A 20090-nucleotide genomic window follows, 5' to 3' on the forward strand; every position below is an offset into this window, starting at 1 on the left:
TTAACACCAAGTGGGCAGATGGTAATTGGAACTGCTACCTCATCACAGAGGTTGAAGAGCCAACCAGGTTTCCCACCCAGATGGAAAGCTGTCCCTTCCTCATGGCAAAGCTTGTGAGTTCCTCCACGAGCACCTTTGGATCTGCTTCTGCCCTTGCACAAAATGCCGAAGACCCATAATTTTACAGCCTACTGCATGACACAAATGGTTATGACCTGGAACATTCTTAAGCAGGTATATCATGTCAGTATAAAGGAAGATAAAAACCAATTGAAAGAAAAGAAAGTTGCATTCATGGCCAGAAAAACAGATAGAGAGGCAAAATGATGCTAAAAATAATGGAGCCATGATGAAACAAAAATTTTACAAATACCGGGGACTAGAAGATCTTAAAGGATAAATAAATTGTCAGGATACACCAAAATAACCACAAAAGAAAATACAAACAATTAAACTTACCTCTAGAATATTCCATTGTTGATATTAACGTTAGCATTAATAACAATACTAAATAGAAAAAGCTCAAGAAAAATAAAATTAAAGATTTAATTTGTCTAAGATTCCTAAGCTAGTGACCTCTAGCATTTTTAGCATAAAGTTTCTATCATACTTTTCGAGCTATTACTTCTTCATTTGAAAGGGGAATAATTTCCCCTAAATTACTAAAATGCTGAAATTTTATTAAGATAATTTCAAATGTAGGCTATTTTGGGGGGATCTCCAGATCCAACAGACATATTAGGTCATCTAAAAGCAAGGTTTCTGGACCATCTTATCTCATCACCTTCTAAATGAAAGTCACTGAGTTTAGCTAATTGCAACCATCAGAAAAAGACTTATTCAATTGAACCTTGTATGGATCTTTGCAAAATTAAATTTAAGATGTCTGTTGAGCATGTTGCCTCGTGTCCTTTATACTATATCCTAAACAAACTTTCTTCCCTTCAGTTTGTTCTTGAAGAATGTTTGCTTTTTATACACAACTTTTAGGAAATATGTTTGCTTTATTTTTTCCTAAAATAGAACAAAATTCATGTGATCCAATACGCTTACATTTTTTCTTAGTTACTGGGGACAGGCTTGATTGCCAAAAGCACTCAGACCATATTCCTAGGAATCTCTACTCTTCCTTCAGAGCATCATTTCTCAAATAGTCATCCATGTATCACTTGCACAACACTCACTTTAGGAGTGTATTAAAAATGCAGATCTCTGGACCCCACCTCAAACCTACTTTTTTCAGAATTTCCAGAGATTGAATTCAGAAATCTGCATCTTTAATAAGCAGCGCAAGTGATTCTTACGCTCACTGAAGTTCAGAATTACTTAGAATCCAATTTTATACAATGGTTAATCTGTAAGCCAGGGCTGCTTTTAAAAATGAGTGAGATGCAACTCTCATTAAGATATAATGCAACTTGAAGTATGTGGCCTAGATTGGAGTATGAGTCCACATGCAGGAATCACTGTGATTTCCCATGGATACTTGGAATTGAAACAAAAAGAAACAAAAACAAAAAAAAACAAAACAAAAAAACCCTCTCTCCTGTTTGAAGCCAAGATCATAAAATATGTTTCTCCATCTGTGAATCAGTAATTTTTACAAGGATAGGAAAAAGAAAGATAACTCAGGCCAGTCAGAATCTTATGGGATGCTTTCACAAACTCCACTCTTCTACGCCTCCTTATTCCCTCTTCAATATCCAGGCCTCCCCACCTCATCTCCTTCCACATCCCAGCAAAAAGCTCTCAAATGTTTTAAAAATTTATTTAAATTGATATTTTGGATATTTAACATGTTCGACATTATGCTCATTGTAGCTCAGGCTGAAGGTTAAAGTATTTAAAACTTAGTTATTTGGGTCCCTATGAAGACAAGGGAAATAACATTTATTAAGCTTGTGACTGTGAAGTAGAGGGAACTAATGTTTATTGAAGAATTATAAATTTATGTAACAATCTAATACTCAATTTCTGATGCATGGTGTGTCTGATTGGTATTATCATTAGCATTAGTGTTATTGTTACCACTTAGTGAGGGGTAAGAGAGGATAGGCAGAGACCAGATCATAAAGGCACTTTCATACTTGGCTAAAGTAATTCTAAATAACTGAAAGCTACTGATAGATTTGAACAAGGGTAGGATATGTATTTTGGAACCATCACTCTGGTAACAGAATAGAGAAAAAAATGATGGCTTAGGAGAGAGTTCATCTGGAGACAAAGATTTTATAGACCGTGTATAAAATAGTAAAAGTGAGATTTAATGTTTTCTGTTATGGTAAGTGGTCAAGCGAAATTTACTGGTGAGAATTCATGACAAGTTTAGTTTATGAATATTGTATAAATGAATGCAGCAAATATTATTTTAACTGTTAATTACTGATTATATATATTGCCATTGAAATAATTATTATTGGTTTAACTCTGCTAAGCCATTGCTATTGGTTATAACTAAAAGGAGTATGACCTCTGGTTATTACATTTAGGTTGATATTTAGCATGCTGGCTTTTTATCTCAGCTTGTCTAAAATGTACTCTTAGAAGCTACTAAATAAGGTTTATTTGTCTTATTTTAGTAAGCCAATCAAACTGGGTTTTAGGTGGAGAGGGAAAGGAACTAGAATAATGACCTACAACACCAATGTGAACCACATGTTCCATTAGCCTACCACTTTGGTCTTTGAGGTATTTGAAGAAAAGAAGCAAGGGGAAGATGTAAGGAGTGAAGAGGAGAGAAAGAAGGAAGAGGAAAGAAGAGAAGGATCCCCACCCTAGGATCCTGGCAGTGGTTGCTGGTCCCATTCTTCCTAAATCATGGTAGAGCATGCTTCTAAGGATCAAATATCCTGCTTTGAATAATCCTTGCATTGTTGATCTAGGGCTATTAAAAAAAAAAAAAAGGGAATAAAACCCAGACCCAGAGCCAGAGCACTCCTATGCCAAATATCAAAGATTATAGGTGAATTTCACCTGTGTTCTCTTTCTACACAGATCATGGAGCAAGAAAGCTGAAGCCAAGCCACATCAAGTTTATCAGGGATGAGATGTCTGTCAAGGATTCATAGCAGAGTGGCCTGCTGGGAAAGGATCACAGAATCTCTTCCAGGGATATTGTAAGAATAAATGAGGGGCCCGGAGCTTTTCTGAAAAAAGGTGCTGTGACTATCTAAGGTAACTAAGCAACTTCTGGGTATAAATTTGTTTTTCTGGAAAGTAAATGAAAATCTCTACTATTTAACAAGGACAGCTGTATCAGGACCAAAAGAAGGCAGAAGGGTGTTTTATTCCTTCCTCTACCAGTTTGTTCTTCCAAAAGGCAAATGTATATAAGGAAACATAGTAGAGATGACCTCAGGGAATAGAATGATGCCAAAGGCTATTGATGTAGGAAAGAGAGATTAACTCAGTTTTTTATATATTTTTCTTTTAAGAGACATTCATCCTGTGTATTTAGTAAATTACCCTGGATTCTATTTACTTTAAATTTTATTATATTTATTTGGTAATTGGATCCATGTCTCACTGAATGGTATGGGGTAAAGGTCACCCAAATATGTGGTGAGTACTTGGTTGTGAGCTGGCAAGTTTTTGAACTGACCAAAGACTATTTATTTGTTTGGTGTATCAGCCACAAATAACTAGAAAAACTGTCTAAAACTGTCTTAGTCAAGAAAGATGTTTATTGAACAGAACAAGCAGTGCAGAGGTTGTTTGGGCCCATGAGTTGAGTGATCCATCAAAGGCCCAGGGGTAAATATGTCTCTGTGACCCGCCACCCTCAGTGTGTCAGCTTTGCCCTCAGATTGGCATCTCTTCTGGTTTTAACTTGGCAGAAGTAGCTCCATGTATTCTATCCCCATAGAAAAGCGTCCAGAGGACAGAGCATGCTAGCTTCTTTATTCTCTTTCTTAGGAGTGAAGAAACTTTTTACAAACAACCATTTGACTGAAGTCCCCTCACCTTTCATTGGCCAGAATTAGATCATATACCTGGTCCTTAACCAAGGATTGACAAGGGGCTTGAAGGAAGCATCTGGTATGGAATGAATATTGGGGAGTCAAACACACAATTTGCTTTGCAAGGATTTAATAGAAACATTAAATAGCTAATAACCATAATGGTGCTGATTTGTCCTTTAAAATGTTGACTTAAATGTTGTTACTAGTTAGCAGTTGTCTCTTCAAAGTAATAACTATCTGGTAAGGACAAAGTCACAGAAAACATCAATCCCTAAACACTAATTATTTCCAGGATAATTGTCGTGAAGACAGAGATAAACTCATGTTTTTTTTTTTTACTAAGCTATTTTTTTTTCAGAGCCATAACATTGAGTCCAGGTACAGAAAAACAGAAATAGATCATCTTGTTAACTAGTCAGCACATGTTGGCAATCATGTGGTTAGCTAATAGAAACAGAACAATAACGTAAAGAAGGTCTACATTTCATTTGTATTCGGTTATAACATAGTGATACCCTTGCTGTAGAGTTACTTTCTCAATAGGTTTATTCAGACTAATAGCAATGCTGATTTCTTTGACAATACATTGAAAGCAAGAGGTACGTGACATAGAAGAAGCTTGCCTAGGCTTTTAATTTATTATTAAATAACTCCAAAGTTTGTAGCATACATGTGAACATAGATGTGGGTTTTATATTTGTTATTAACTCATTCCTGTTTACTTATCTTCTATGTGAAAATAAAGATGAGGACCATATTGCTACATTTCTTAGATTATACCACTTATTCCTGACACAGGGCTTTATACACAGTAACCTCTTGGCAAGGTAGCTGATTCATCCTAATTTCATTTCAGCAAACATCAAGAATATTCTCATTTTGCAGGCTTAGGTACCCAGGCTTTTTTTTTTTTTCTGAACTAGACAGGTTTAAATCTTGACTCCTTGGCTTATCTAGCTTATGTATACCTATGTTTCTTGATCTTTAAAATGGAAATAACAATAGTACCAATCTCATGAAATTGTAATAGTGATTAAATGGGCTAACATGCATATATTGCATGACAGTGTCTGAGACATAGTAATCATTTAATATAATTTTGTTGATTATTATTCAATCCTCATAGCCAACTGGCTAAGGAGGCACATCAACCAAGTATTATTTCAAAACTCTATTGAGATTGTAGAAAATAGTATTTAATTCTGCCTTGGAATGTGTCCAGTGGTTAACATTATAATGTGCTGAATGCTCTATGTATGGCTTCGATAAATCTTATGCTATTGGGTGCATATGCTGCCTGAGAATATATGGTAAATATCAGACAATCATTAGCCCTAAGTAAAAATTTCACTGGGAAAAATAAATAATTTTCTTCAAAAGTTAGGCAGTTAATTGGTCTATCTCATCTTTTAGATTATACCCTTACTAAAATAGTCTCTTGTAGATACCAAGAAAACACAGCATCCCTCCTCAGTAATGGACCCAGTCCTTCCCAGCAACTCACACTCTCCTTCTCAAAGACATGAAAATACATTGCAGATTTTTTTAGTACTGTCTCAAGTTGTGTGACATAGAGCAGCTTTCCATCCATGAAGATGGCAAATTTACAGCCTCATGACACAATGTTGTTTCCATGGAAACAGACCAGAACTAATCGATTTTGTCTGCAACATAATCATAAAAATCCTGACAGAGAAAGGAAAAGAGAGACATTACTGATATTACAGGTTATGGACCAATACAATTTGCCAAACTGTCTGCTATTCTGGAAAATTAGGCAAGTTAAGAACCCATAGGCCATGACTAATGGACAAAATAAAATTTTCCTTAGAAACGCCACAGCATATCTTAGAGGTTTATCATGCTATTTTTCTAGATTCTCTTTCATTAACAAATATTAGTTTTATACTCATTGAATTGTTAGCTTCAATACTTTTATAAGGTTATGTTAGCATCATAGTACACTGATATGTGAGGCTGGAAAACTGAAATGAACTATGCAAATCTATTTTTCTGTTGTTATTTATATACAGCTTAGATCTTTTTGAGCAAATCATAAAATAGTAAGAGTCAAGACAAATATGTCAATTATAATAGAAAAAGTCATGATTTGTGTTTGTCAGTAGACATTTCCAAGGAAATTATGTAGCTTGTTTGGTACTGTTCTTCATTTATTTTACAGGCAGAGAGTTGGACTAATTGTTAAATTCCAAGTAAGTGTTTAATTAGCATTTTGGAATTTCCCCTTTGGCATCTAGGTGATCGTTCTAACTTCATTGTGTATCGTTCCCTATGTTCTCTTTACTTAAAAATTGGTAGTTGTGTGAGTCTTGCTTCTTCACTCATCATCCTTTCACTTTTCTTCCCTAGGCAATGCCATACATAATCTTATCTTCAGATCCAACCTTTTTTTTGACAAGGTCTTGTTTTGTAGCCTAGGTTTGAGTGCAGTGGCAAGATCGTAGCTCACTGCAGCCTCGAATTCCTGGGCTCAAGCAATCCTCTTGCCTCAGCCTCCCAAGTGCTCAGACTAGAGTCATAAGCCACCATGCCCAGACTCAACCAGTAACTTAGTAATCAACTTCACCCCAGCCCAGACAGCTTTCTGAGTCTCAGATCTATATTTCAATTATATACCCAGATGTCTCACAGCTATCTCAGACTGAACAGGTCCCAAACTGAATTTATTATCGTGCCTTACAAACCTCCATTTCTCTATTGGGTTAGTGTCGGTTTGTGACCTAAGCTGGAAATCTGGAAGTGAGCTTAACCCTATAACATTTATTCAGTCCTCCTATCAAGTCAGTCACAAAATATCATTGTTTTTCTCTCTCCTATACTTGTGCATTGAATACACTCTTCTGGCCATGATTTTTCTCCCTAACTTATTGATGGCCTACTATTAATATATTTCAGGCACTGTGATCACCCTTTAGGTGGCATTTCTTCATTTAAATTTTATATTAGCTCTGTAAAGTATGAGCTATGATTATCTCCATTGTACAGCTAGGGAAATTATAAAGAATAAAAAAGGTTCAGGAGCACAGCGGAGTCAAGCTTGAATCCAGTTGTGATTGCCAAGTCCATGCCTTTGGTATAGTTAGATCCTTTTCTTCTCTTCTTTAGACTATTGAGTGGTGTCTAATTGCTTTCTTCTAGGACGGTTATTCTCAAAGTGTGGATTTTAGACAACTGGGGATTCCTGGGACCCTTTGTGTGAGAGCTTGAGTTCTAAACTACTTTCATAATAATGCCATGATGGCATTTTTTTTTTCTTTTTCACTATTTTGGCACTTGCACTGATAGAGCAATAGTCATGCAGTAAAACTGCTAACGCTTTAGCAGGAAGCAACGCAGTAGCATCAAACTACAGGTGGAGTCTGTGTTTTCTTCATTGTTCCACACTCTCAGTAAGAAAAATAATGCCAGTTCACATAATAAATATCTGATGAAGCAGTAAATATTAATTTTGTTTAAGCTCAGCCTTAAAAAATACATATTTTTAACATTCTGTATGATGGAATTGGAGAAATATATGAAGTATTTGACTGCATACTGAAGTGCTATAGTTGTCTCTAAGGAAATCACTTGGGTGACTGAGTCAGGAGCTGAATAACCCTCTTTTCTTTTTTTCATGGAACACCATTTTCACCTGAAAGGATAACTGACAAACTATGGTTATTCAGACTTGAGTATTTGGCACACATTTTCTCAAAAATGAACAAAGGGAAAGCCTGTCACTTCAGGAAAAGCAAATGGAAGCATTTGTTGTCAATGTCAAAACTGGAGCTTTGAAGAAGAAATTGGAATTTGGGGAAACTTTTACCTGCCACTGGGAGCTTGATAGCCTGCCCAAACATTACAGCTTTTCTCATGACATCAGTGGAGACATTAACAAATGTGATTTTTGGATATTATAGAATGAAATTTGTCAAAATTTGGAAGACCTGCATAACAATGTGCCATTTTCCAAATAATCCATGCATGATGATACAAAGTCATGCATGATTAGTTAAAAGATCCTTTCAAAGGACAAGATAGATCAAAAGTTCATTGATATGGTTTTGATTTTACACAAACTAATAAACTATAATTTGTAGAGCTTTGATATGATATTAAAAAAGGATATTCACAGTTACCTGAAAGGCAATTAAAACACTCTCTTTTCCAGCCACATGTATGTGTGAGAATTTTCTTCATGTATTTCAATAAAACACATTCCATCAGATTGAACACTGAAGCAGTTATGAAAATCTAGCTGTATTCTCTTAAGCAACATAAAGATATTTGACTAAATGTAAAACAAATTCATTCTTCTCATTAAATTTTTTTCTGTTTTGAATAACAGAATTGTTTTCATTAACCGTCTGTTGTCTGTATAAACATACAAGTGCTTATTATTAATAAGAATTTTTACATTTTTTATTTTAATTTTTAGTATGGTAACTATGGATAGCTAAGTACCCTTATAAGCAAAAGCTCTTTGGGTTCACAAATGATTTTAAGAGTGTAAAAGGATCCTGAAACCACATTTGAAAACTATTGCTCTGAGGTCACTCTCTGCCTGTCTATCCTTCATACTGCCACCATCTTTCCAATGTTCTCATTGACCATAACACTCCTCATCCATGATGTACCTTTGTGTGGAATGTAGGGTCCTTGGTGATCTATCCTGCCTAACTTTCCAGTTTTATGCCATACCACTCCCGTCTGTGCAGGGTAATCTCCACTCATAAAGAATTTCATGTCCTTGCTCCCAAACTCTCCGACTCTTTCTTGTCTCTGCATCTGCACACATGCTGCCCCCCATCCACGTCTGCTCAATGAGTTTCTACTAATGTGTCTTCCTACCCACCCTTTCCCAACCACCACCACCACCACAAGACCCCAGTCAAATTCCAGCTAACCTGCAAAACCTACTCCAATGTCACTTCCTCAGAGACTTCCCCAAACCATACCTCTCCTTTCCTCCCCTTGGAAGAATAAATTGATACTTTTAATGAACCTCAGACAATAACCAGCTGTATATAACTGTATTATAATTATTTGTATAAAAATCTGCCTCTCACATTGGACTGTCAGCCCTCAGGGAAGTGACCATAGGTTCCTGGTTCAAGCAGAGTATTGATTCATAGAACCCCTCTGTAAATATTTTCCAAATAAATGATTTTGAGATCCCTTCCAGATTTGGAATATTGCAGTCTACTCCTCAAATAGGATATATTGAACCATAATCTTTTCACTGATTAACAAAGAGATATATTTGCTTTACTCACACAAATTCACCCACAGGCTTTTTGGTTTTCAAAGAGATCATCTCCCAAGATTTTTTTCACATCTTTTATGATCTTACAAAGATAGCTCTGGAGAAAATGTGATATATTAAATTTTATGTATTTTAATAAATTATAATGTGCATATATTCATTAATAAAATATATTCCACACTAATGCATCAGTAAGAATTAATTTTTAAAGCCTTCTCTAATATGAATATAAAATTATGTAAGAACTCTGTATAATAAGCTCTCAGAGAACAAGAAAGGAGAGGGAGAAAGTAAAAGGGAACTGCTAAAGAACTATAAGGGGTTTCTAAACAGCAAAATTATCAGTGAAGACATAAGAAACTCTATTCACTAAATTCTTTAATTTCTCAGCCTATCCAAATATTGGACAAAACCTGATTCCTTTGCAGGGGAAAAGCTGAGAGTCTGGAACTAACCTGTCTCCTGAGGACTTAGAGACGGTAGTATGGGAATTTCAAGAAGATGTTTTTACTTTCTTTTGACCAAGATTCAAATTATTTATTCCAGCCCTTGATAAGTAAATAAGAAGGTAAAGGATAATTTATTTGTAAAATGTTTTTCATGACTTTTTGATGGCACCTTATTCCATGTCATCTCAGATAAATCAGAATTATTTGTGAAAGTTATTCAGTGATTTCCGCATTAGATATTTTAAACCTAATTTTATTTCTAAAACAAAAACCAACCAGGAGACTCTAATTAAGTAAAACATATGTATTAATATAAATTAGCTATTCCCATCTGGAAAAGGGCTGCCATCTCTACGTGGAGGTGCCTCAATGATACTGAGGCTCAGATAGGTTAGATAATACAGGCATACCATTAGTGGCAAACTCAAGACTAACCCAGATCTCCCATTCCAATTGCAGTGTGTTTTTCATTCATTTCCAATAAAGATTATCAAAATTAGTTCAAAACCAAATTCTCAAATCAAGCTTTTGTTTTGTTTTGTTTTTCTCCTCTAAGAAAGCAACCATGTTTCATAGAATTTCCTTAAGACATGTTTGTCATGCTTTTTCATCTTCATTCAGCACTTGGGAAGAACCACAGCCATTCAGTTCATGACAGGTGATATGAGACAGATGGATTACACATCTTTGGGTACTTAAAGCTTGCAGAAAATGCTCAAAGTCTTTCTGTACTCAAAAGCATAAAAGCTGTGATTATTCCACACAGCCTAGAGTTGGGTTGATTATGTGGCCATCAAAATTGACATTAAGATGGCTAAAACATTCATTTGACTTTGTGTTGCCTTCCATAAATTTAGAAGACACAAAATAAATGATCAATTGACTTTTGAGTAAAATAGAATTTTTCTCAAACCTTTCTATTCATGTACCATACCACTTGATGGAGAAAAAAATATGTGCTGCCCAACTATGAAACAGAAGTTCTGTTGAAAATTAGGGGAAAATGATATAACTTTTGGCAGGCCTGCTATTTTATTTTATAACTTATTTAGAATACACATTTATAGCAGTAAAAAAATATAATGACAATGCTATATCATAAATACTAATTCAAAGAAAACACACATCTATTAAAAACACTTTTTGGGCCTGGTGCATTGGCTCACCCCTGTAATCCTAGTACTTTGGGAGGCTGAGGTGGGAGGATGGCTTAAGCCGAGGAGTTCGAGATCAGGCTGGGGCAAAATGGTGACTGAAACCCTATCTCTACAAAGGATACAAAAATGAGCCAGGCGTGGTGGTGGGTACTTGTAGTCCTAGCTACTCAGGAGGCTGAGGTAGGAGATTTACCTGAGTCCGGGAGGTCAAGGCTGCAGTGAGCCATGATTGTGCCACTGCATTCCAGCCTGGGTGACAGAGTGAGACCCTGTCTCAAAAATATAACAATAATAAAATAATATAATAAGTAATTTAAAAACACTTTTTTTGTCATTGGAACAGATCAGGGAACTAGTAATTAAGATATAAACTAAAAAACACATACATGATAGCTTATATTGTTTTTCTCATGTTACTAAAAGATCCAGAGCTTCTGATTGTAAGCTCAAGCATATGTAGTGAGCTGCCAAGAATTAGAGGGCCATTTAGGGATAAACTACTATGGAGACTAGAATAAATGTGAGGGCAGAAGGGAATGGTGGGAATGGGGAAAATGTCACAGATGACTTCGATCATTACTTTGGTGCCATAGTTGTAGATTCTTTTACAAGATGACTGATATACTTATTTTATATGGTGTTGTCATTGTTTCTATATTCTATCTTGACTTTTTAAATGTGAGTTTTGGCATAATGCAAAACAAAATAACTCGTATTTCAAAATATATGTAGCCGATTTCTTATGGTTTCGATAGTTCTATTATATGTCCTGCAGATAGAATTTTGTTCCCTTCCCTGAGAATTGAGCAGAGTCACTCCATCTGTCTGCCTTCCCATCTTTCTCAGCCAGGTGATCGGCATGTGTGAGTGGGCCCCTATAAGCTCCACTTCTCAGTTCATCCCTTTAACTCTGTGGTCACAGTTGTGGTTCTGACACAGCAAGAACCTATTTAGAGAGTGGTTTGAATTGTGAGGATGCTTGAAACCATAAAATAGGGAAAATGGGCTAGGGAAACTGAAGATAAATTAATTATTATAGTTTACAATAATATAGTGCTTACTAATGCCAAAATCTATTCTAGACACAACATATTTAACTCATGTATTTCTTATGATAACCCAGGAGGTCGGTTTCCCTACTACCCTTATTTTATAGATGAACCCAAGCAATGAGGGCTTACTTTGTCCATGATCACATAGCTCATAAGCGGCAGAGCCAGGGTTTAGAACAGACAGATTCTACCACCTGCGTCCATGCTTTTAACCACTATACTAAACGGAAGATTCAGGAAAAATCTTAAAATTATCTTGAAATAATTGAAGGGCAACAGACTGAAATATGAAGTAAACATATTTTCCATTGCCTCAGAAGGAAACAGAGTCTGGCCTAATAAAAGAAAGGAAACACTACAGATAGGTAGTTGTTTCTGGAGGCAGCGGCTTCCACGTCCCTGCTGTTTAGTGATCACATCTTTTCTGGAGCAGCAGTTGTTAATGATGCTGATAAACACAAAAGTGGTTGGGTTTGGCAAAACTTTATTCTCTATCTTCATTTGTATGAGTCAGGGATGTATCACAATAATTGCATTCTTACCAGTACTTCTTTATTTGGGGAGTCACAAAGTTATGAAAAGGCAAGGGGTGGGATGCAGAATAATTAAGCGATTTCATTAACAAATTTGACTGGCATTACTCTTTTGCTGAAAGTATACTATATTTTGACTTAAAGGTCTCAAAACAGAATTTTTTAAAATGCTTTTAAAAATTGACAATATTATATATATTCTTGACATACAATATGTTATATATATAACATTATATTATATAGGTCCTGTACATTGTAGAATGACTAAATCAAGCTAATTAATATTAAGAACAGATTTTTGATAGATTTATAAACTTGGCTTATTCAGAATTAGGTTGAATAATAACATTTTCAAGTTCAAATGTGTGATGCAGTACTAAAAGCAGGACTTAATGTTTATAGCTTTAAAAATTACTAAAAAACATTAAATGACATTTTGGTTGATTTTCTTATTCCTAATCACTTGTTTTCCTAACTCTCATGCAATTTTTATTTTATTGCAGGCAATTCGTATGCAAGAAGCTACACGAAATTAATTGTGCAGGATGAAAAGATGGCACAGGCACTGTTGGTACCCCCGGGACCTGAAAGCTTCCGCCTTTTTACTAGAGAATCTCTTGCTGCTATCGAAAAACGTGCTGCAGAAGAGAAAGCCCAGAAGCCCAAAAAGGAACAAGATAATGATGATGAGAACAAACCAAAGCCAAATAGTGACTTGGAAGCTGGAAAGAACCTTCCATTTATTTATGGAGACATTCCTCCAGAGATGGTATCAGAGCCCCTGGAGGACCTGGATCCCTACTATATCAATAAGAAAGTGAGTATTGGTTTTATACGTCCAATAAATCTTTAATTAAACTTCTAACTATATTATAATTTTCTGGGCCTTATACACAGCATCACAGTTTTTATTCTGTTAAAGATTTTACAATAGTCGTCACTGTCACTTATTTTTAAGCACAATATAATAAAACAAACATTTATAAGAGATGAAGTCAATAGTTGGTTACAGTGAGGAAATATGAATAGATGAATGATTTCCACAATTTCACAGCAATTCAAATAGTCAATTTTAAAATTGACATCAACAAAGTGAAATATCTGTTATGGCTGAGAAATTCAAACACAGGATAGTCAGCAGAATAATACCTATGCAGAAAAAGAATTATGGGCATATATTGTATTTATTATTTTTTAGTTTGTGATTGACTTGAGGTTTCTTCACAGTAATTTGTATTCTAGAGGACAATAAATAAACTTCTGCTTAGCATCCTCCTATAGGCAGACAATACATAAAGAAGCATGTTCACCCAGAGATTCCTTTTTCCCTCAACTAACCTAGAATATGATTAGGATTGTCTCTTCACCTTATATAGTTTGTGACATGCTGATTCTGGATCGCCTATACTATTAAAACATCACCCTGAAGAAAAAAATGTCAAAATTGGAAGACCAAAAAAAAAGAACTTACAAATTTTCTCCATCTATATGTGATTTAAATTAATAGTTATTACTGTGCTTTCCTAATGCTAAAATAAATGCATAATTCTATTATAATTAGCTGGTTTCTATAGTTAAGCTAGCTGAGTAGTATTTTATAGAAAAATATAAAAAATAGGTGGTAGACTCTATGCTTTCTAACTGGATATTAAGGGATTTTATAACCATGATTTATGTTTTACATTCACAAGCATGAAAATAGCTCAATGTAGAAACTAAAGATAAATTAATATCACCATGAGTTTATAGCTTGTAGATTATGGAAGATATTGAACACCTTTATTAGTCAATCACACCCTTTTAAAAGCAGTGGCTGAATAAATTTCATTCTTTAAGCACTATATAATTTAACTTCATAGAATCAGTGATGGCTAAAGGAAATGACAACTATTTAGACTTGGAGTTAGTCCTGTTGCTCTAAAGAAGTACTTCTCAAACTTGCATATACGTACAGATCACTTAAGATCTTTTAAATTGCAGATTCTGAATCCATAGGTCTAGGGTAGGGCCAGAGATCCTGAATTTCTTACAAACCATCAGGCTGGTACATGGCCACACTTTGAGTAGCAAGCTTAATGTTTTATTTAAAGTCATCAGAGCAAATTTTAATAGTTAAACAGATTCTTCTTTTTCCCTTTTTATAGTTAGTTTCATAAAAGGTGGCATTTAACACATTCATGTACTTCTAAAAATAATATATTTCAACAATTTACTACAGAATTAATAAAGAAAAATTTGAAATTTAGTTATGATGATGACAATAAGTCATCCCCCAAGAAACTGGAAATAATATTCTCCCGCGAAAACTGTTGCTCTGAAGGTTATATTTGTAAAGATATCTTTAAGAGAGGAGGCATGATTTACTCTGCTGTGATTGTTAAGTATTTGCTACTTAAAGAAAGGAAATGTCCTTAAAAATGAGAGTCTATCAGCCTGGCAGGATTAAGGGGGAAACAAACGGAGAATAATAGAGGCAAACGTTTTTTTTTTTCCCAAGGGAGACAGAACTTTAGTATTAGTACTGAAAGCATATTCTTCCCAATGGCCAGGCCACCTCATTGTGGAGGGGCTACACTGAACTACCTAACACATGCTCTTAAACATTCCACATCATTTGATTAAGTCAGCTGGCTTGGGCTCCACACTCAGCAAGAAACCTTGTGATTACAATTGGTTTCCCCTAAATCTGCTTGAAGAAAAGAATGTGCTGGTTACATTATTGCAATTATCTCAGTCCTTATGAAAGTAATGTATCTCTTTGTAAATAAATAAATAGATTGGAGGCCAGGCATGGTGGCCCACACCTGTAATCATTGGGCATTGAAAAGCCAAGACAGAAGGATTACTTGAGGTCAGGAATTTGAGGCTGCAGTGAGCTGTGATTGTGCTGCTGCACTTTAGCCTGGGTGACAGATCAAGATCCTGTCTCTAAATAAATAAATAGATTGGCATTCTTATTTTATATGCCAGGTTTTAAAGTTTGGTTAATGTGAGTCTGCCACTAAAAAACAGAATTGCCCTCTGTTGTTGACAAAGTCAATTTTTATTGCCTCCATGGCTGAGAGCTAGACTTGGACCCTGATTTATTCATAGTGGCTGTGAAGCATCTTGTGAGGCATCCAGACACTCTTTTCCATTGGCTGCACTGTTTTCATTTATGAAATATCTGTAAAGATGAAGATTGAGGTGCGATTAAACAAAGAGGTAATTTGTCATTCTTAGCATGGAAGGAGTCATGTAAGAAGCTAATGGAAGAAGTTTTGGAATTTAAAAACATGTTATGAAGCTATGTTAACTATATGGAAAAATACAGGTAAAAGGCATTTAAAAATTTTAAAGCTTATGTAACTCTTTGCTACTATTAATTAGTGATACCTTTTAAATACCTAATTTAATTAAATTCGTAACGTCACAGTGTATTTTAATGGCATTTAATTTGACCAGGGTACTATTAACCGTAGTGACAGTGATAATCATAACTAACTTTTCTTGTGCTCATACTGTGTCAAAGACTGCTGAGTGCTTTAACTCATTTACTATCTACTGAACCAGTGAAGCAGGTCCTATTGTTAGCTTCAGTTTGCAAATGGGAACGTGAAGCACAGAGAGGTGGAGTAACATGCTCAAGGCCACACTCAAGTGGTGAATCCAGGATCTGAGCCCAAGCATTCGGCTCCAGAGTCAGAGCTCCTAAACACTGAGTAAAATTATATACGGTGCTTATTAATATAGTAAAATAAAAGAGAATGTTTAAAAATGGTTGCATCATTTTTTGAGTTCTCTGATTGATGTGGTACTAATCGTTGAGATGTAAATCTTATTCTTGCCACAAAGTAGTAAAACTCTTAGTAAACTTACAAGATGTGCATTTACCTGGGAAAAAAGAAGCAAATAACATTCCGGAGTACAAAATAGCTAGTTTAACATACTTCCAGCTGTAGCATTCATAATGTCAATAGCAATATGTAGTATTAATTTTTTAAGTCTCATCATTACTTATCATTACTTGGAAACCTAACTTTAGAATTGCTATGATTTATCCCTCCGCCATTCATTTGTCATTTTCTCAAGTAATTTTCCATTTAAGTTTATCTCTTCATAATATCAGAGCCCCATAATTTCAATTTTTTTTTTTTTTTTTTTTTTGCAATTCTTTCACTAAACAGGATAGTAGTATTTTTTTTCCACATTTCTCAGAACTCAGGGTTCTCTTTATGTCAGGTGGTGGTCCCAAGAAATAAAATGGGATTGTAGTCTTAAGGCCTGCTCTGTTTTGGAACTTAAAAATTCAACGAAGATGCTCTTAGCATATCAGCTTTAATTCCAGTAGTACCACAAAGGCTAATCTTGCCGGTGGTGTAAAGGGTTCCATGATCTGCTTTTGGAGATAGTTCAAAATGAAACTTTCTCCTAATGCTGCAAGTAGAAACTACGTTTTCAGGGAAACTGTTTCAAAAGAGCATGAGAACATCCACCTTAAGTTATGGTGAACATTTTCAAGTTAATGCTGTTGTTGAATGCCTAAATGGATCTTGATTGTTCAACTGTAATATTAAATAATCTAATCCTGTGACTCCAAGGCAACCCTTTAATGCTTCTGTGCTTCAAGAGCAGTTTTTGCAAGGTCTACTGTCCCTTACACATAATCTTACTGCTAGTAAAGAGTAGTTTGCTTGTTCTCTTCATAAAATTGTTCACATTTATAGAGTGCAGTTTCTGGAAAATGGTTAGTTAAGTAATAGTTGGCTCTATGGTCTCAAATACAAAAGGGCAATGAACAGAGCAACTGTAGTTTCTGAAAAATGGTTAAATAATGGTTAGCTCTGTGGTCTTAAATACAAAGGGATAATGAACAGGAAAACTGTACAGTTTCTGGATAATGGTTAGTTAAATAATGGTTGACACCATGGTCTTAGATACAAAAGGGCAACGAACAGAGAAATTGTTTTCCCTGTCCTTTATACTCATAATATAAATATTTTTGTCTACCTATTCAAACAAAGTACATTGTCAGTGAACATAAATATATGGGATATAACCCCTAGTTGAAGGAGAGAAACATATTATTAAGTAAATAAGTATACAGAATAGATATCTTAAAGGTAAATAGTATCTTTAAGGTAAACCCACATTTAATTAAAACAAGTGTTTATTTGCAAACCAGGCTATTAAATACTGTGAAAAAAATGGAGAAAAAGTAGATTACAGGCTCTTTATGTTCAGTGATTTATAACAATTCCTAACCTAGTTCTCACTGGAATGAGCAGTATGTGTAAATTGCCACTTGACTGTAATTACAAGCAACATGTAAAAGAGTGCAAATTAATATACTTAGACTCACTGATAAAGAGAAACAATTAGGGAGTGATCAAGGGATAGTGTGATTTGGAAAGACATGATGAAGATGGTGACTGATAGCAGAGAAAATTCCCAGAGAGAAGGGATTTTCAACCTTGATTGCATATTATAATCACCTCAGGAAATTTTTGTTTTGTTTTATTTATTATACTTTAAGTTGGGGGTACATGTGCAGAATGTGCATGTTTGTTACACAGGTGTGCATGTGCCATGGTGGTTTGCTGAATCCATCACCCTGTCATCTACATTAGGTACTCACGTCTGTGCCATCCCTCAGAAATTTTCATTCAATTGTCAATTTTAAAATCTCTACAGGACAGCCTAGTATTCAGGCAGGATTAAGAACTAAGAACCTCTGACAGAATAGGGGGTCATTGTAGGTGGAACTATATTGTAAGGTCTGTTATGGAGACATTTCCCTGATATGAAGAAAGTTTGCAATAAATGACCTTTTAGACGTCACCTTCTTCTAGGCGTCTATGACACTTATATTCAGAGTCATAAGGGGAGCTTTTCTGGTTGTGAGTGAGACTGATAAGTGGACTGAATTGGCCATAGCAAAGATGACTCTAGTGGGAAAAAATAAAAGATGATTCTACAGGAAGATGGTAGGTAATCAGTTGTAGCACAGCTAATGCTAAGTGGATGATTGTAGGTTTCAGATAATAGAATTTTAGTTGTGGAATGCCCTTCATTCCACAATGGTTTATTTCAGACCAAGTTTCAATGCATCCATCCCTCCTCAATATTAGCTAAGAAGCTGATCCCTTCACACATCTATAGAATAAGCAAAATCAGATTATTCAACCTGTTTGAAAATTTTGAATCTACAGGGACAATCAGGAGCCATCATAAACTTTGAAGTTAAAAGATTTTATGTAATTAAAATATTTATAAAAGATTATTTTAGTAGCAATGTGTACAGAGTAATCTGAAAAGTTACCAAAGCTGAAAACAGATGGTAAGCTTTAAATAGAATTGGAATCTGTAAAGCTACATTACAATTCGGTAAAAAAGTCTGTGTAGAATTGTCAGTTTGTATCAGCAAGTTGGAACCGTAGAGACAGATTAGGTAATAGTAAATAGTATCTTTATTTGTAACTATATGTTAATTAAAACATCTAATGTTTGTAGTTATGATATATCAACTGGTTTAAACAAACAAGTTTGAAGAAACAAATTCTATTTTTTAAAAAGTTCTTTATGTATGTAAGCTCTTTAAATAATCCACATGTCTAATTTAGTAATTTCTTTCTCGTATTTTCTTTTTCAGACTTTTATAGTAATGAATAAAGGAAAGGCAATTTTCCGATTCAGTGCCACCTCTGCCTTGTATATTTTAACTCCACTAAACCCTGTTAGGAAAATTGCTATCAAGATTTTGGTACATTCATATCCTTTTCATGTGAATTGCCTAAATGCTATTTCTAACATTTAATTTTAAAGACAATGTCATTTATATTTTCAAGTATTCATAAACTTTCTTTGAGATTAATGGTAACATTGTTAGTTTAATTCATTTGTTTGCATTAGTTTTCTACTGTTTATAACAAGAGTATTATTATAGAATGGCTATAGTATTATAGAGGAAAATATGCAACCAACCATGATAATGAATGTGTAAATGAAACATATTGTATAGTAGGAAAAAGAGCAAATCTCCTTACACTTCTATCATTCAATGAAATCATGCATAACCATTGCTAAAGATTAGATTATGGTTAATATTACTATTTGTATTACCAAGTGTTCAAACTTTTATGCCTTAATTGATTATTTATCTTCAGCACCTGGATCTATCCTTCTTTGTGTCCTTCCTTCCTTCCTCCCTTCCTCCATTCTTCCTTTTTCCCTTCCTTCTTATTTCTTTGTTTTCTCTTTCAGTAAATATTTATTAAACTCATACTGTGTGCTCATGTACCTGGTTTAGAATATGTATCAAAAAGTTGAACTTAAAACTATTTACGATGTTCATCAAAAAGTATATGTAAAAGTGCAGAATGGGTGTGGATTTCAAGAAAATTCTCAAGTAATGATAAAATAGAGTGGTGATTTTCTGAGGCAGTGTTCAAGCTTGGGCATTTTGTATAGACAGATTGGAAACAGGCTTCTATATAAATTTAAAGACTGATTCACCTAGAGACAGGGCAAATGAGACTGATAACCTTTTGAGGTAGGAATTCTCTCATTCTGTGGCTCGATGTTGGAAATTATTTATATTTGAAAATAAAAGATTTATCTCAAAATAATCATAAACTTTCTTACAGCGAAGTCTGGGTTGAGATCCCAAGAAAACTTGCAACAGCGATTTCT

The 20090-nt window shown here is 34.7% G+C and overlaps 1 protein-coding gene across 1 annotated transcript in view; it reads left to right on the plus strand.

The window, feature by feature from the left end:
• The window catches only part of LOC105708927 (sodium channel protein type 3 subunit alpha), a 111730-nt gene that overhangs the window by 13889 nt on the left and 77751 nt on the right, over nt 1–20090 (plus strand). Inside the window, exons 2-4 of the mRNA XM_012440661.2 lie at nt 2995–3174; nt 12923–13236; nt 19051–19169. Of these exons, the coding sequence (XP_012296084.2) occupies nt 12973–13236; nt 19051–19169 (383 nt within the window). The 5' untranslated portion in view covers nt 2995–3174; nt 12923–12972. The remainder of the gene's footprint in view (nt 1–2994; nt 3175–12922; nt 13237–19050; nt 19170–20090) is intronic.

The sequence above is a fragment of the Aotus nancymaae genome, unplaced genomic scaffold (genome assembly GCF_030222135.1).
Source record: "Aotus nancymaae isolate 86718 unplaced genomic scaffold, 86718_ANA_hifiasm-v0.15.2.pri h1tg000029l, whole genome shotgun sequence".
Lineage (NCBI taxonomy): Eukaryota > Metazoa > Chordata > Mammalia > Primates > Aotidae > Aotus > Aotus nancymaae.